Source organism: Cygnus atratus, chromosome Z (assembly GCF_013377495.2).
Source record: "Cygnus atratus isolate AKBS03 ecotype Queensland, Australia chromosome Z, CAtr_DNAZoo_HiC_assembly, whole genome shotgun sequence".
Classification (NCBI taxonomy): domain Eukaryota; kingdom Metazoa; phylum Chordata; class Aves; order Anseriformes; family Anatidae; genus Cygnus; species Cygnus atratus.
In genome coordinates, this window is record NC_066396.1 from 60,712,137 (window position 1) to 60,724,337 (window position 12,201).

The 12,201-nt window shown below is 33.2% G+C and overlaps 1 protein-coding gene across 2 annotated transcripts in view; it reads left to right on the top strand.

The window, feature by feature from the left end:
- Nucleotides 1-12,201, top strand: part of MAN2A1 (mannosidase alpha class 2A member 1) — a 137,629-nt gene that overhangs the window by 64,958 nt on the left and 60,470 nt on the right. For both annotated transcript variants that reach the window (XM_035562590.2, XM_035562591.2), the window contains exons 11-12: nt 534-648; nt 3,364-3,431. In XM_035562590.2, coding sequence (XP_035418483.1) covers nt 534-648; nt 3,364-3,431 — 183 coding nt within the window. The remainder of the gene's footprint in view (nt 1-533; nt 649-3,363; nt 3,432-12,201) is intronic.

Sequence of the window (12,201 nt, forward strand, 5' to 3'; positions counted from 1 at the left end):
AAATTACACATCTGTATGTGTTGAAGAATTTGTAAACCTTGCATCAGTTGAGACAATGGAAGTGCCAGTACACATTTAATTTAATTATTTTCGTGTTTCTTATAGTTTCTCTAATCCTGCTTAAAAACAATCTTTAGTCAGACCAACTTTTCAGGCCTTTGTCTACTTCAGACTTTGGTAATTAAATGTGTAAAACACAAACTTCCCTGAGATCAACATTTTGAAAAAATACCTGGTGCTTTAGGGGGCATACATTTTGTGATATAACAGTGGAGTGGAAATGTACCTAATTTTCAGGATGCAAGGTAGAAATATAGTGTAATGCAGAATATTTCTACATTTTGCAGTCAGGTCATTTTCCATACATTGCAACCATCTGTTTATAAGCTCAACCTATATCAGTGTTTAAAAAAACATTTTTCTGAAACTTGTATTTTTGATTTTTTAAAATCTTTTTTTTTTTTAGTTTTGGTATCATCACATTGAGAGAAAACAACTTGTGAAAACTAATACTACTTTAAAATTTTTAACAGGCTTTTCCATTCACTAATGAACTTGAAAAAAGTGATAATTGACTCTGCTCATATTCTTATCCTGAAGGATAAAGGTGCTTATAATTATGATACATCAACTCCATTCCTTAAGATGGTGAGCTATCTTTCTTAATTTTCTCCAAAAATGTGAGTAGCATTTTTTCAATGCGGTTTGAGTGGCCTGGAAACAGTCATACTGAAATTTACAGCTAATGCTTGCTCAGGAATATCCTTACCACTGTTCATATTAATTGAAGGTGTTGGAAAATAAGAAGTGAAAACTTTAGCAGTTGATGCTGAAGAGTTCATGGCTAAAGTAAATGAGCTTATTTTGTTCTACTTTGTGAATGACATAGTAAAATTGGGTGTTTTTCTTGTGGACATAAATTTGTTGGTGATTTCAGCAAAATGCATACAGTATGTGAATATATAATGGTATGTGGTGCTATAATTTGATTTTGATTGCTACTTTAAAAAAAGTGGGAAGATAAAAATTTATATCTCAAACATAAGTCTAAGCTGGATGTGCAGGATGAAGTCTGGACAAGTCTTGTACTTTTTTTCTTATCTGAGATCATTCAAAACTGGTATCTCCTGAGGATAAAGTCAGCAACTGATCTCCATAAATCATTTTGAGACTCATTTTGAAGACAGCACCCTAAAGAAACACACTTACTAATACTTTTTCCTTTCATAATTCTTTTTATAATTTTCTAAGCAAAAAAATGTCTGCTATTATAGCTAGGTAATTTTAGGAAGTCCTACACCTGGAGTAGATAGAAAAGGAGGTGATTTAATTTGTGTGTCAATGTAGCAGGATTAAGGTAGTCTTGTGTATGATTATGTCGTGGTTTTAACATAACAAAAGGTAGCACACTGACGTGTATTCTGCTGTCTTACATGTCCCAGTGTAGTAACTCAAATTATTTTTAAAGTCTTCACATTAAAACAGTCTGTTAAAATAGTTCTTTATTTATTGTTTTGACTTTGAATCTTATATATATGCATATTCTACATATGACACAAACATGATTTTTCTGGTGGTTGGAAAAGCTAACTGCTGGTTGGAAAGGCTAAACTAAATGTACATGTTTAAAAAGTAAAAATATTTTGAAGTCATTCATGGACTGAAGTTTTCAGTTTTCACTTCTGCCCTAAGTTATATTGGAGGATCTTGTGATACTGCAATTTACTAAACTTTCATTATTTCTGTTCTATATGAGTCTGAATTAGTATCACTGGATTGTGGAAGTGCTGTTTAAACCATATATTCCTAGGAGCATGCTAATAGTCAAAGCCATTCAGCAGATAATGTGAAAGCAGACATGAAAAAGAAAGACCTTCTCTTACTGAATTTATAATCTTTGTATAAGATGAGGAAAGAAGCTGGTAACAGAAATAGATTATGGTTTATCTGTATTATATACAGTAATTGAAGCATATCAAAAGCCTAATATCCCACTAATATCCACTTCTGTTGATACTGTGACCAGAAGGCCTTGTATAATAATAATGGGAGAAGTTTCCCATATTTCAGAATATACAAACCTTGAACAAGTAGAAGATTCAAAGGCACTTGTTTCAAAATACCATCAAGTTGCTCATTGAAGCTGATATCAAGAACTGATCATAGATTGACATTCGCAATCAATACCAAGAAAGTCAAGTAAGACAAATGATAAAGACTTCAAGGTTGAAAACAGCTGTTGTTTTTGATGGGTGAAGGAGCAGAGCAGGAGACTGTAGCAGCATTCCAGGAGATATAAGTGGAGGGAAAAAAAAAAAAAACAACTTAGCAATACCTGAATGATCTGAGATCCAATGTATGAAGTGTAGCTATGTAACTGATTGGACCAGTCCCGAATATTAGTATTATTTCATTGGGTGTAGAAAGAAAGCTTTCATGTATATGGCAGTAGTTGGATTTAAAAAACATGATTTTGAGGATGTCTTGGAATACTCTGAGGAACTAGGAGCTTTTCCTGTCAGTTGCAAATTCTGTAGTGGTCACCATTATATGAACCAACAGAAATGCAACACTACTGCTGAACTATTTTCTTGCTTAAAGACTAAGGTAATAGTGGTAGCAATGTCTCATCACTACCTTATGTTATTGGAGCTGGATCGTTGTTATTTAAGAAAAGGGCAAAAATAGTGAAAAACAAACAAAAATAACACCACCAATAACAAAACAGGGATTCCTCTATACTGTGAAACAATTCTTGAAGTAGTTTATATCACATAAAAAATCATACACACCCCAAACTGTTTTTGAAAGATTTTTTTTATGTACTATATAAGGTAACAACAAGATTTGCCAAAATGCCAAACTGTAAGTCGTTGTGACAAAAACACAGGATGGTAAAGTTTCAGAGAGTAAATATTTAGCAAAAGGAAGTTAGTATAAAGGTATGATAACTTTTTGCAAAATCTCAAGGAGGTTGGTGATTATGATTTCTGGTATGCAAGAAATGAAAATAAGGGGTGACAATGAGATAAAGGTATCTAACAATAAGGGATATTTAACGGTAGCAAAGATTTCCCACTGAATTGATTAAAGTGAATTGTTGTTTTTCTTTTATTTTCTTCTGTCTGTCTTAAATTCTTAGGATCTTTAGTAAAAAGATCCTCTTACTAAAATATAAAAATTGCAAAGCACTTTTTGAAGAGAGGAAGGTTGACATCTTCCCATGTAACGTGCTAGAATAGGGTTCCGTTTATGGTACGGCTAACATGGTTTTGTACTTCATCAAGTTCTTATAATTGACATAACTCATATAATATATAATCATGTGTATTCAAAAGCTAATTCGTAGATTTTCTCTTGTAGGATGATATTCAGTCTTCCCAAGATTCTTTGCCACACAAGACAGTTATAAAGCTGACATTGCAACCAAGGTAAGTAATTCACATATTACTGAATGTCTGAGATCTTTTAGTAATAATTTGTTTCTTTTTCACTACCTGGTAGTTTTTGTGCCATTTCATTTCTAAGTTTCACTTTAAATGTAAAATGCAGTTTAGCTTATTATGCTAGTATTATTATGTGTATTTGAAAGAGGATACAGCACTTTCAAAATACGGAGGTTACCCATATGGCACTAATTCAACTGTAGTGCAACAAGTAAAGTAGTCTGTTTACTATATGCTTCTGCAGCACTGTAATTCTTAATACATTATGACTGAGAACAGCAAAAGGAAACTAATTGAACATAATTACAGATGGCTGAATTAACATTATGAAAGAAACCTTAATTTTTTAAGACCTAAAAATCATGATATACTTTTATCTTAACTTACATTTCCATTGTATTAAGGATGCATACTTCTTTATTTAGTTTTAGAACATTCAGTGGAAAGTGACATCTTGCTATCCCTATGAATATTCAGTATCCAACCTGAAATAACTTAAGCGTTCATTAAAAGATGGCACACCCAACTAAAGTGAATAAGATCTATAGATACTAGAGCTGTATAAATCAAGTAATATAAGGCTTTTTTGTTGTTATACAGCAAAATATTTAAAATTCATTTAAAAAGTAATGAATATTATATTGCTGTTGTTAGTATTTAATTTCTCTATTAGCTTGCCACTTGCTAGAACTAAGGACTTACTTGCCTAACTTGTGAAGGTGTTTGGCTTTTATAACTACTGCTGTTTAAAAGTTCAAACTTTAATGAGCAAAGGCTGGACTTTGTGAGCTTCTGGGGGATGCTGTCTTCAGTGCTTTAAAGTTAAATGTATATGATATGTGCGTATTTGTAGTTTTGATACAACCTTGTCTCTAGGACAGTCATGTAAACTTACATGCCTTTTTTTTAAAGTAGGAGTTTTATTCTCTTATTGGACTGCATAGATGCTAAATAGGTGCTAATAGATTATCTTAAGCTAGTTCAAGATAATCAGAAATGTTGGTGCCTAGGTACTTATTTAACTAAAATCTTTCAACTTTTTCAGCATCTGTCCAGATATTTTTTTCTGGGTGAATATGGTATATATTGTATATAAACACTTGCTTGACTGGAAGCAAATTATAACATAGACTTTGTTTGCCATTTGACCACAACTTGTATGCTTCTGATTTCCCTTGCCTGGTTTAGCTTTTGAAAAATTCCCCACTTCCCTTCTGTACCGTGATATGTCTTTTGTTTGCATCCAGTGTGCCGTTTATGCCTCTACTTAGTATGCTTAAGTAAAATTTTTGGTGTCGGTGCATTTCAAGCATTTGTTTTTTTCCTTGTAGTTGTACCTTAAGTAGATATACATGTCAAAATTTTTTATTTTAAAATTAGTTCTATCCTAGGAGTCGTTTGCTGCTGTTCTCTGAACTTGTCTTAGCTTACTAAGAAGGTAACATTGGTAAATAATTGCAGATTTAAACCTCTTGTCTGGTATTCTGAAGATACAATAAGTCATATAAGATAAAGGTAATGTTCCAGAGAGTGTGTAATCACAGTTATGGGTTATAAAATAAAGAGATAAAAACCATGGTGGTAAAGAGGAGGAGAAAGAAGGCAAGGGAATATTGATACTGCTGCCTGAAAACCTGCTTTGGGCTTCCTGTTTGGAAACACTTTAAAGCAATGCACAAGGAAACATTACTGCATGTTTCCTCTGTTGTTAAGTTTTTCTTTGAAATCTATGTATGTTCAGGTATTCTCTCTTACAAACATGAGCTTAGTTTTTCTAGCTTTCTAACTTGATCTCTGGTTACATTCTGAAGCTCCACTAACATTATTACCATTGTGAAAAGTGCAATGTTAGCTGAGTTCATAACTTTTGTTTAAAGGTATGTGAGTATTATGACTATCTATGTGAGTTATCTAGGTAACCAGTAGAGATGTTTATTTCAGTAGAATCTTAAACACAACTTGATAAATTATTATTCAGGATTTTTAAGTTTAAAAGTCCAGACTGAAATTTCTGAAAGAAATTGATTTTTCAATTAGAAGTTTGAGGCATCAGCCCATTGGAAAATATTATCTGTTTCTCATCAAAACTTTATTATATGCTTATTATCTATTCACAACAGTCTTTATTGTCCATGTCTGTAGCATGAAATATCTAGATTTCTTTCTGTTACTGTGTTCTAATATACCATTATTGTGTATAGAAGTTAGGTCGCTGTAACAAAGTAACAAAGTGTTACTTTTCTTTAATTGGCTGAATATTTGGCTTTTTGTAGTTCTGCATTTCCTTGTCAAGTTTTTAAAAAAAATATCTGTATTCTCAATTGATCATTCTTATAACGTTTTGATTCATATCACCTATAAATTTACAGTAACAGACTACTGATGGGAAGCTCATACAATAATATTTTCTTTTCAATCTGATTAATTAATCATTTTCCTTTGTTTCTACAGAGATGATATTGTCATTTTCAAATCTGCTTTTCAACAGAAAAGTAATTAGTTATATACTTTGGCCTCTCTCTTGTTCAGCCTTCCTTTTAGTTTTTAGTTAAGTTTTCACTGCTTATGAAAGTTGGATTTAATAGTGGAAATGACAGACTCATTGGACAGTATAAGAGAGATAGTACAACCTGCTTACATGGAAAAAAAGAAGAGAGGACAAAGTTCTATTTTTCAGTAATCCTTGTTCTATTACAAAGTATGTTCAGATTATTGTTTAGCTGAGAAGTGTCTTTCAAGCTAGTTCAAAAGTAGGTATTGCTTTTATTATATTTGGTATTGATTTGCACCCTGCCTGTACATCTCATTACTCTGTAATACTCTTTCGCCATCTTTTTTTCTGAATCTGGATGTTTTATAAAAGATAATGTTTTGATTTTAATGAAATAGGTAAAGTATTTAAAATCTTACTGCAACTCTGCCATCATGGAATGCTTCAAGTCATCCTATGGTTGATAGATGAGTGTTGAAGTTAAGGCCTAGTTAATTCCTTTTCACTTCTTGATGAGTGGGGAAAAAGAACCCAACTAACAAACCCTAAATATTAATATTAATGCGACAACATTTTGACAATATCCCTCTATTCCCTTTACTATGTAATTCTTCGTATAATTGTTGCTGCCAGAGTAGTGATCTGTGAGAAATGTTACTTGAATGGGAATTCAGTAGAAAAAAAACCTTGAAATTCTTTGCTGCTGCTGTTAATTCAATACTATCCCCTTTAAACAAAGGAATCTTAAAGAAGAAAAAAAAAACACAAAATATGTACTTGAAAGAGGTGCGTAGCTATTGTTTTTTTAATTCTGACGCTGCTGTTAGAAAAACTGGATTTCAACAATATAAGATTTTTAGATTTAGCAGACTGACAAGTTTTTTGGACTGCTTTTTGCCACTTTAAAGAATATGGACTTAGAGCAGCAAGAGTGTCTGCTTTTTAGTAAGTATATTGTTATCAAGGAGCAAAAGAAGACTGGAGAGTAAGAATTAAAATGGAGGTTCAAAGGGAAGCAAAAAGTAAGAGCTTGCTCTGACTAAGAGGCCTTTCAAAATCAGGAGAGTGAAATCTTTCAGGTTTTGTGATGTGTTCTAAAATGTTTGGGGGTCAGCCTCATCTTGTATGATGTTCTCATGCTTGGTTTGTGGTTCTATAAAAGACTTAGTGTTTAACGTAGCTTATTTTCTTAATTCTTTCTTCTTGGAAGACGTGACAGTATATTGTTTTCAGCTTTGTTAAATTTTTATGGACTTTTTTTCCCCACTAGACTAGGTTAGAGTTTTGTTCTGTCTTAGGAAGTTTAAAATAAAGACCTGTGCACAGCAAGTGACATTTATTTATTTATTTAATACAAGGCTGGCAAAAAGCTTCTGGCTCTAAGATTTGTGGCCAGCTCTGCTCATTGTGGGGAATTCACATAGTGGCTTCCTGGTTATATTGTTCCTTTTCTTTTTTCTTAAGGGCCCATATGCCAGGATGAGAGAATCCAGGGATAACTAAGACTAAGGAAGGTGATAAAGTTTAAACCATTTTTTTTTCTAGAGCATAGAGAGACGAGTTTGAAAAGGAGAATTTTATTTATTTATTCATTTTTAAATCCGTGACAGTCCTTCATTTTGTGTTTGCTTTTAATAAATAACTAAAACTAAAGCTGTTTATGGTAAACACTATGTTCTGTACTTCTGTACAGGGAACTTCATATGTTGTTATTTAGTGCATAAAGAAAGAGAAGTTGCACTTTTTTTTTTGTAATTGTAACTTTCAGCTGGAAAACAAAGCTTTCACAAGGTAATATCCAACCATATGCAGAAGTGCTTTTGTCCTTTTCTGAAATTAGCAATTTCTATAGTATGTCTAAGAGACAGAGCCTGTCTGTGCGCTGACGAAATTGGATACCGCATCATATTTATGTGAGAGTCCTGTCCTTAAAAATAATCCTTGATTCTAGGTTATAGTCTACCAGAGGTTATATTTCCCAAATGGCAAGAGACTTGCACTCACTGGACTTCAGGGTGGGGGTAACCTCTTGCCACCAAGTTTGGCTGACACTGTTGATAAAGTGTCGACAGTGTGAATTCCCAGACATTTCCTGGAGATGGTATTACACAGGAATGTGATAAATGGTCAAATACCTGAATTGGTGCTGTATACCAGCTTAGATTTTTTAGTATAAATGTTTGGCACAGTATGATTAACCTAGGAGTGAATCCTGGGGAATTAATTCTGAACAGGTTACACTGTAATCAATGATTACTTCAAAGATCTGTGAAAGAACCAAGTATTTTAGAGACATACCATTCATGACAGAAAGATTCATTTTCCAGATTGAGTAGTCCAAATAATCTGTGACATTATCCTTACTTCAATATCTGGAAACAGGGTTTGACAGAAGTTGTATACAACCTTCCTGATCTTTTTTTTTGAGAATGAAAGTTCTGATTTACCTTTAAAATTTTGTAAGCTGGTTACATTTTCAAGAATTCACTTGACAAGCGTACCCACTTCTTTCTCAACACAGCATCATAATGCAGAATGAAAGCTATGATATTAGCTTTAATTGTGTAATGTACGATAAAAGATATATGTGCAAAGGTGAAAGCATGTACAAAACTCTGCTTGGCATTGTGAACGTTACTGTATTTGGTTATAAGATGTCAGGAAACATAATTTGCTTGAGGAGGAAACCTGGTGGGCGTGAGATGCCAAAAAGGAAAGCTGTCCTGATGATGTCAAGCAATTGATTAAAGCTTCACAGCAAAGGAGCAGTGTCTTTCTGAGCTAAGAAGTTGACCGTGGACTGGGGTAATGTTTTAATACTCTTGTTTGGCAACTTCAGCTTCAGTCGTGGATTTTTTGTTGTGTTTCTTTTTGTTTGTTTGTTTTGCCTGTGTTGGTACAATTAACCTAGACAGTTGTCCAATGTAGTTTCGGGGACAGAATTCTTGACCAGCATTTGACATTTTAATTAACTATTTTGCTTGCCTGAGTTTTGAGGTAAGATATATGAATATATACATATGTATGTATGTGTATGTGTATCTCTAGTTATGTACTAAAACAGCAGGGGGAAAAAAGACAGTTGAAACAAAGATATTTTAAACTGTAAATGGTGGGGTGGGAAATTTGAAAGAAAACAAGAAAGACTACAATAGCATTTAAAATGAGGCCAAAACTATTTGTGGGAGTTTATATGTTATTAATAAGCACACTTCTTCCCCAGGAAAAAGCACCCTTTTAGTTTTTAATTGGATGAAATAGTGGGAGAAGTATGCACAAGCTCGTTGTGTTCTCATTAATACCTCTGTGGTGTTAACTGCAAGGGTGGTGGTGGACAGGATGAATGAGTGGTCATTCAATCAAGCCTCAAGACAACTTTCTTTTCTTAAGAAATATCTCTTAATTGAGCTTTTTTTTCTTTTTTTTTTTTTCCTTAGCACAGTAGTACAAAAATTAGAAAATCCTTTGAAATTATATGTGAAGAGCTGCATCCTTGGTTTCCAATATCCTGTCTGCTTAGGCTGAACACAACCTAATGATTTCTTTAGAAATATTTTTTAGTGTTAATCTCAATTGTGTCTGATCAGTTTACTAGATTTCAGGTCATCTATAACTGCTAAAAAAAGGTTATGTCCATTATAAACTCAAGGTCATTTTGACTAAATTGAATGTGTAGTTAAAAAGTATTCTTCCTCTTGATTTTCATGAATGGAGAGCTGTTGCAAAGAGAAGCTTGGATGACACAGCATAACTCAGGCATCTGAGTCTTGAAACATCAGTTGATGTCGACGTGAAATAAATGTTTGTGAAAAATTATTCTACTGAAAACATTGATTTTGAAATGAACAAATTACCAAAAGCAGGGTGCATCCACTGTGCTTCATAGGTGGAATATGGCTGTGCAACTACGTTTGTCACCAAAGGGCGCAAATTCTGCATTGACAGATAGGAGAGGGGTGTAAATGAGCTACCAACGCCTTAATTCCCACTCTTTATTGTCACAACAGTTTTTCAGAAATTTCCATGTTTGCTGTATTGAGGTTTCCTACTACTTGTGCTGATTATATGCAGGCTTATCTCATAACTGGCTTCTTGCACCTGTAAGGGCATTGGCATTTTATTAAAAGTTTTACTTGGGAACTCTGAAAGCAAAACAAGAAATAAGCTAAGAGATGAGGGTCTGTTTTGATGTAACGGTTAGATCTTAAAAACTGAAAACTGAGATTCATTTTTTTGAGTTGTTTATACATTTTTATTATTTATCAAGAAGAAAGAGGGAGCTTTGATTTGCAATTAGTTGCACTCAGAAGCTTTCTGTGGAATTGATCTTTATTTTTCAAAACTCAGTTTTGACTGTCATGCCTCTGAGTTCAAGCTCTTAAAATTGTTACATTTCAAACATTTAATCATAAGATTTTCAACACATAAAAATTATTGTAAATTAAACTTTTTTTTTTCAGTTTTCAGTCTGTATTACTGTTGATAAACCAATGATAGTCTGTCACGAATAGTTTTGTTTACTGTCTTTTGAAATTGCAGTTCCAAAGATGTACCAGAAAATAAGGTGATGCATTTTGTAGTGTTGTATCTTTCTCAAAACTGCCCGAGTTTATTATTTTTAGCTCAATATACAGCATTTCAACTATTTTTGTTTGGATTGTAGTGATAGTGCAATCAGATTGTGAAGTTGTCTGTATCAGATACTTGGATTTGATGCTTAAGTTGTTTGAAAAAATAACATTAAGCATTAAAATTAAAACTCCTGCAACTAGGTGGTAAAATTTTTCGAAGTTCTGTTGAAAACAGTCTTAATGGAAGTGTAATACAAAAGGCAAAAAGAACAGTCTAACTAAACCTTCCGGGGATGGGTGTGTCTAAAAAAATACAAAACAAAAACTGGGTTTGTTTTTGAAAAAAAGTGATCATTGTGAAGGAATATGCTAGTAAAGAATTGAATACAACTGAAAGATCTGGATTGTGTGCATATACTTGTCGAAACTGTTGGAAGCAGAAGCCACACTAATTCAGTATGTTAGTATACTTGTGTATTATTACTATAATTATTATTATTACTATTTCCAGGCACTGGCCCCTTCAGCCTTTTTATTGGAGTTGCTTTGAGGCAATAGTTCAGTTAGTCCAAGGCTCTCAAGGCACAGACTGAAGTGATATGGCATACTTAAAAGTCTTTCTGTTCTTCTGAACCAGATTTTTTTTCCCTTCTAAATGCAGATTTATAAAGCCTGCACTACAAGAGGAACAAGGAAAGGATTTTAGTGAAGGCACTTCCCGATCCTGAAAAAGTCAGGGGGCTTCAAGCCCATCTTGGACTTCAGACCTCACAACTTTGTGGTAAAAGAAAAATTTAAAATAGTGCCTTTGGACTTGATCCTTTTATCCTTAATTGGAGAGTAGTTATGTGCTCTATAGTTAGGATATGTGTGCCACTAGAATCCATCCAAGTCACAGGAATGTATCTGGCCTATGTAGTAGGTACATAACATTTTACAAGTCTTGTATTAGGTTGGTGTTAGTGGCTTTTTTCTTTTTTTGTGTGTGTGTTCTCAAAATTTATAGTTCTTACTGTGCTGCTGTCTGTGTTTACTGTGAACACTGTTTATCTGAGAGTGTCCAATAATTTGTTCTTGAGAAAGCTATGCTAAGATTGTATTCCCTGTGAGAGCAGAAGAATTAAATACTTGTAACATACTTAATTTTCTGCCTTTTGTATGAGCTATGGTTATAATGACAATATATCTGTACAGTTACAGAAAGAATTGATGGGTATGTGAGTTCTCTTACCTGTGTTAATGGTGGAAGAAATGACTTTAGGTTTGTCATTAGGAAGGCCTTGCTGGAGTAATACAGAAATCTGAAATGTCAAGATAAGATAATGGAATCTTTTTTTAAGCACAAAATCACCATTTTTAATTATTTGTATGTTAATCAGAACTGTCAGCCTTTATGGCTTTTACAAAGAATATGTAATTTTAACATGATGGCTTTATTCCTTAAGTAAGTATTTAACAGCATTTAAAGAGGAGGCCATAATCATAGCATAATTCTGTTTTGTGTTAACCAAATCACCACTGAGTTACTGTGATACTACTGAATTTATTGCTAGTATCTCTTTTTATTTCTTGATGTAACCAGTTTCATTCTATAATGGAAAGTTGTTTTGTGGATTATATATTTTACTTACACCTCTGCTTCATACCTTATGAAAACAACACATTCTGTTTTATACCTGTAATTCCAAATTGA